General features: G+C 37.5%; 1 protein-coding gene across 1 annotated transcript; it reads right to left on the bottom strand.

Moving 5' to 3' along the window:
* Positions 1–2,756: 2,756 nt before the first annotated feature.
* Positions 2,757–4,590, bottom strand: LOC107818787 (transcription factor MAMYB). The gene has a single exon (XM_016644837.2). It carries the CDS (start codon positions 4,001–4,003, stop codon positions 3,035–3,037), a length of 969 nt encoding a protein of 322 aa, XP_016500323.1. The 5' UTR covers positions 4,004–4,590; the 3' UTR covers positions 2,757–3,034.
* Between the last annotated feature and the right edge of the window lie 2,168 nt (positions 4,591–6,758).

The raw sequence follows: 6,758 nt of genomic DNA, 5'->3' as shown, positions 1-6,758 counted from the left end.
TTCGTGAAGCCCTTGTGACTTAAAGGGCTTAAATATCGATAAAGTGATGGTTGAATTCGATTATCAAAAGATTAATACAGCTCTTAATTCAGCAACGGTGCCTAATTTATCTGAATTTGGTATTGTTATTGGGATTATTTGTCTTTAAGAAATTAGTTTCTTTACTAGCTAGGATGCTAATTAGGTAGCTTACTCTCTTATTCGAATAGCTTTATTTTATGCAACTAATGTAACTTGAGATTCCTATCCTTCATGTTTAGCTTTTGTTCCATATTTTGATGCTTCACATCTATTTGACTTCACTATTGAATGAATATTTAAAAATAACACGACGCACCCCCTACGCAATTATTGCCCCAGGACTTGACGTGTGGGTTTAAGCCAACGTCGCGTGCTCCAACCCTACCATGTATAAAAGCCTTATAATTAAGTGGAGAAGGATAAAAGGTCTAAGTTTATTTATTATCCATCGAGTTTCGAACCATGATCTCGGTCATTTCTCGGTTATCAATATATAAAACAATATTACCTCCAACTCCAGATAAATACATGCTCTGGAAGCTTTAGAGGATGCTACATTCCTTTAAATAGACCCCTTCCCCTCTTTCAGTATCACCAAACGACTAGATTATCCATTTATTTAACCAACTACATAACATGTAGAATAAGCAAAGTTGGAACCAGAATGACAACTCTCTCTGTGTTCATAGCCTCCTACGACAATCCCCTAGAGCATCCATCAGCTGTAATTACATGTAGCATAATATATACATTGGGTAGACCAAGATTTTGTAAAACTGAAAAGTAGTCTTTTGTTCCGAGTAGTTTCCTTTTGGTGTATCCATGAGGTCCCTATTTGTATAGAAGATCGGATTTCTTTTGTGGAGAACCATATTTTGGTGTAGGTTCTCTACCTTTTTTGGTATACGACTTGTATACAGGGTTTCTCCATCATCAATAAAATCATTTACCTTTATAAAAAAAACACAATAGACAGTTCCCACCCATGAAGTACCATAGCAAATTAAAGTCAGATCATGGATATGCACTTGAACAGACCTTTTCCAAACATAAAGATGTACAGCATCATCACACAGTCAAAGGTCACATAGTAGGAAAGCAACAGGTATACTGGAAATATAGGAAATTAATTGCTGTAACACAGAGAATACAGTTGCTCGAATTTTATTTTTTTTTTTGGGGGGGGGGGGGGACGCTTTTTCTGTGTTCATGTTGTAAATTAAACCGAGTAAAGAGAGCAAAATGAGATGTCTTTTCATCGTGCCTACTTTCCAACGAGCAACAAAGAAAAAAGTTAAGGGTGGTAGGTCTAGGTATCAAAAGGAACTACAGATACAACAAGGAGCTAGGATGTTGGTTGCAGGCAAAGTACAAAAGCCAAGGAAGAAGTGAAGACACTGGTGGTGGGTCAAAAGAGGGAGGAAAAAGAACATCGACGAGGGGATTTTGATAGCAGCCAATGAGAGTTTCATTTGATTTTAGTTTATCCTTTTACTGAAAACAGGTATGCTAGGGTTCGACATGATGATCGCCAGCTAACCTAAAAACTAGCCTAAAGCAACATTAATTGCTTACTTCTTGTCACTTAGTTCTTATGGAATCATTTTTCATCAACTTAGATGAGTTCCTCAAAATCACCCTTATTTCCACTGTTGATTCTCTTATCTGCAAGCTTCCAATCCCTTAAAAGACCTATGATTCAAATCTTCAACGCTCATCTTCTTACACACCTCTGCTTTCTTCACCACAATCTCCCCTCTGTCTCCCCTTAAACCCCTTTGCTATCAACCTCCCAATGTGCCAGCTTCCATCATTACTGCTTAAGAAGGATCCTAGGGTTTCAATAGTTCCAAATGCGATGCATTGAGATGGAGGGCTCTACAAGCAAATGACTAACTAAGCTTAGCTGGATTCCATCTTCATAAACCTAGCCATAAGTACATACCAGTTTTGTATAACATTCTCTTCCTTGTTCACAGGTAAGAAAAAGCATGGCCAGCTTCTCATTGGCCATAATTAGGTTGAGGGATGCAGTGCCAACATCTAAAATTAGACTAATACTAGGACTACTGGGCAAACACCTCGATTAATTCATCGGACAGCCTGCAGCAGCCAACCAGCACATTGTGGTCAACTTTCCCTAACTATGGTGGGTGGACGGCTCCACTGAGTGTTGTCGTTGGGATTCAAAGTTTCAAACCTAAGGTCTTCAGGTTGTTACTCATAAAACCTGAATTACTGACATCCTTGGTTACAAAGTTCAACAAGAGGATCTATAGCTAGCCTAATCGAGTAGCTTAAAATTTCCTTACAGACTATCATTCTTATTAACTTTTGATAAAATGCCTATGCATTCTAGTTATCAAGTCAATCTTGGCAATAATTAATTGCCAAGTTGATCAATTCACCAAACTGCTCCAGTCTCTCTATTGCCTCAAATTCCTGTGGCTGGAGCATAATCGGAAAAGTTAAAATCACATTTACTTTTCTGCATCAAGCTGACTATTCTATACCACATAATGGTTGCACAAGCAACTTATTCTAGCAATTAGCAAGAAAATCAACTAAAAGAGTGAAAATGTAACCTCTAACAGTTTGAATCGTCAAAGCATTTTGATTCCAAGCATCACACAGTACCAAGATCAAATATTTGACATCAAACGTCAAGATGTAATCCTCAGTAAATTGCAACTCAAAATTGGGACGAACAACCCCATGCTTAGCAAGTTAGCATATCCACAGTAAACTCAATCGCCACAGAGTGGTAATGTATTTATTCATATAAAAGATTGTCAAGTTACATATTACAAAGAACAATATAACTCAGTAACTTTCTAAGTGAACAACTGGTTGTGTATCAATTGCTTCCTCAACTAATAACAAGGCCAAAAAGTAGTGCTCTTAATTCTTTAACAAATAAGTAAGTAGCCTTATACGAAAATTTGTTACCTCTGCAATAAAGCGGAAAATTGACCTATAATGGTTTTCAAATCAATAACTGCTCTTATGCCCCCTAAGTGTCAGCATTAGCAGACTTAGAACTTCTAAAATCCTTCTTCAACACAGTCATTCTTTTCATACAAGCTGCTTTACTCCTCCCAGGCACAGCAGCTGCAATTTTCTCCCACCTCATCGCCACTTCCTTCGGAAATGTCTTCAATGCATTAAGCAAAGCCAAATCCTCCCCACTAGTCCACCCGCTCTCCACCACCTTCTTCACCTCCACATTCTCAGAATCACCCTCATTTCCACTCTCACTTCTCTTATCCACTGCTTTCCTATCCTTCAAGAACCTCTGATACGAATCCTCATCTCTCATTTTCTTCTCGCCTAATTCTTTAGCTTTCTTGATAACATTTTCCACTCTGTATCTCCCATTTAACCCCTCAGCTATCGCCTCCCACCGCCCCGGTTTCCCCACCGGGTGCTTCCCCATCATCTTCCTCAACAACTCCTCATCTCCTTCGCTCCACTCGCTCGACCCATTAATTTTCTCTGAATTCGCAACCGATCCATTAATTTTAACCGAATTTACTACCGACCCATTAATTTTCTCCGAATTTGCCACCGACCCATTAATGTTCTCCGGCAGTACGGGCTCAAAGTCAACGACTTTCTTGGTGGGTCGGTTGGATCTTCGGTTGGTTTTTTTGGCATCGGGTTCGGTATCAGAAAGATCGTCTTTCGGCGGGTCTTGGATGGGAGGTCCAAGTCCGACCCGGATGTCACCGGCAGTGACGGAAAGTGGGGCAAAAGGGCCGATAAGGAGGGAAAGAGAGAGCCAAATGAGAAGGGATCCGAAGGGTTCAATGGTGAAATAGAGGAAAGAGAGAGCGAAGAAGAGGAGGGAAAGGGAGATGGAGATGATGATTCCGGGTCGATATAGAGACCGGGTTTGGGTTTCCGGATCGGAATTGGATTGCTGTAATGGCTTGGATTGGAGGAGGAATCTGGGTCTGGCGTCTTCGTCTAGGAACTCCATTGTCAAAGGCAAGACCTGTGCCTGAAAGAAGTACGACCTGATGTTTACTTTTCTCTTTCGTATTTCATACTATACCAAATTTGGGTTAAAATAAGCACAACTCTTGACTAAAGACAGTTGAGATAATGAACGTGCAAAAAAATGTTTTTTTTTTGGTTCAAAAAATAAGCATATATATTGCAATTAAGTTAAACGTAGAGAGAACTGATGCATATACTGCATCCTACTAGATAATACACTACTATTAGATAATACAAACCCCTAGTATTACTATTATCATCTACAACTAACTTGCATCCACAGGTAGAAGCATCTGGCTTCGTTGGAGCAATGTTGAGATCAGTCAAAACATGTTCTGGCGCTGCAGTTGGTAGTAATATTACATACTTATCTTCTTCAAAAACTTGTCTTACAAAATCTGAGATTGTATCAAAAATACACGGGACATAGTTGTTTTCAAAGTTGCTTATTTCCTTAGCTAGTAGATCCGCAATCCTATTTTATTCTCTGTACGTATGTTGCACTACCGGTTTATCTAACCTGTCTAGGAGGTACCTGCAGTCAATTAATATATTATTAAATGACATATTATTAGATTGAATCATTGTGACAACCTCTTTAGCATCCACTTCCACCTCCAGTGGTTTTAAATTATGTTCATGTGCAAGTGTAAGACCAAGTAGCAGTGCATGTAATTCCGCTAACATAGATGTATCTCTTGGGATAGAGGCAGCAAATCCCAGCACCCATTCTGCTTGAATTTTTAATTATTCCACCGATGCCAGCAGTTGTATCTGAGCAAGACCCATATGTATTAAGTTTATAAAACTTATCTTTTGGGAATCCACTTAAGATTAGGCTGTCGTTTTAACACATTTATGACATTTAGCTGTCAAATAAGTGAACTCTACAGCGTGTTGAGTCGTATGCTCAATGGAAGCTCTAGCAGTACTATGGTTGTAAATGTTTTATTACGTGCTAACTAGATGTTCCATAGACTTAGTGGTAAATAAGAGCGTGAAGTAATGTGATAAGGAAGCTTAATACCCTGGAAGTTAATGAGTTCATGCAGCCAGTTATTAGGATGTGTGTTAGTGATGATTCGTTCAATAAACTGGTTGATGCCCAATTCCTGCCAGTATGCTCTAGCACTGCTGCAGTCTAGAAACAAGTGTTTTACTGTTTCATTTTCTTGATGACAATATTGGCAAGTCGCATCTTGAATTAGATTAATATATTTAAGGAAATCCTTAATAGGGAGTCTATTATGATAAAGGAGCCAAATAAACCCTTTGATTTTGGGTTAGATAGGGAGCTTCCATATCCAAGAGTATCTTATATTAGTATTAGTAGTTTGATATAAGTTAGTAGACAAAGCATTGAACATAAATTTAGTAGTGAAATTCCCCATTGGTGTTAGACCCCAGTATATAGTGTCTTCCTTAGGATAAAATTTAGGTACGCATGTATTTAATATTGTTTGTATAATAGCGGAAGGTAAGTCAAATGGAAAATTATTCAAAGTTCATCCCCTGTCATTTAATAGAGAGGAAATCATGATATTGTGATGGCTAGCTGGTATTGATCCTTGAATTTGAGATCGCATTGTTGTATCCGTTCTAATCCAAGGGTCCTCCCAAAATTTGATATGCGTTCCTTCTCTTATTTTTCATTTTAATCCTAGTTGACATTGTTGCCAACCATGAAGAATATTTGACCATATTTTTGATTGACAAAAAGTGTGTGATTTCTTAAAATATTTATTAAGAAGGATGATGGCCCTCATAGAATTAGGATCTTTAAACATTCTCCAAGCTAAACTAGCTAGTAAAGCAGAATTCTTTTGACTAAGTTTTTGAATTCCTAATCCTCTTTCTTCCTTTGGAAGAGTTACTGTATCTCATTTAACAAGGTGTAACTTCTTTCGTGTTGAGGTAGTGCCCCAAAGAAAATTACGCTGATATTATTCCATTTTATTTATAATGGAAGAAGGCAATAAGATGTATTGCATGATATGATTGGGTAATTGATTTAGAGTAGATTTGATTAGAGTAGTTCTTCTTTCCAAGGTGAGAAAATTAGTTTTCTAGCCTGCCAGTTTATTTTTAAAATTATCAAGGAGAAATTGGAAGTCTGTCTTTTTTTATATTCCCAGGATCATAGGAAAACCCAGATATTTCCCAAAAGAGGTACCTTCCCTGATACTAAAGGAGCTTGTAACAAAAGATTTATCAGTTAGGTTGCAACTTTTAGAGAAGAATACTTTAGATTTTCTAAAATTGATTTTTTGTTCTGAATGTCATGAGAAGTTATTCAAAACATCAATTATATCATGATAACTCTTCATAGTAATTTTGGAAAATAGAATAATATCATCTGCAAAGAAAAGATGCGAAATATCTGGACCATTCTTAGATAGACGAATTGGCTTCCACTGTAGATAGTCTACAGAGCAAGATATGCTTCGTGATAACATTTCCATGCACATGATAAACAAGTATGGTGATAGGGGATCTCCCTGTCGTATACCCCTAGTTGGTGTAAAGAATTGAGTTTTAGAGCCATTAATTAGAACAGAAATAGATGTAGTTGTAACACATGACAAAATGAGTGAGATCATAGGAGTAGGTAGATTAAAGTAGAATAAAATTTGTCTAATAAAAGACCATTCTAGCCTATTAAAGGCTTTTTCTAAATCAATTTTTAGGAGCATAGAAAAACATTTTCCCTTCATTTTTGCTAAGTAATTTAAAGA

This window comes from Nicotiana tabacum, chromosome 1 (assembly GCF_000715075.1).
Source record: "Nicotiana tabacum cultivar K326 chromosome 1, ASM71507v2, whole genome shotgun sequence".
Taxonomy (NCBI): Eukaryota; Viridiplantae; Streptophyta; class Magnoliopsida; order Solanales; family Solanaceae; genus Nicotiana; species Nicotiana tabacum.
Note: the sequence above shows the minus strand (reverse complement) of the source record. Positions and strands in the feature narration are given on the sequence as shown.

Excerpts from the sequence above, each read along its gene's own strand:
- LOC107818787 (XM_016644837.2), bottom strand. The coding sequence starts at position 4,003 with ATGGAGTTCCTAGACGAAGACGCCAGACCCAGATTCCTCCTCCAATCC.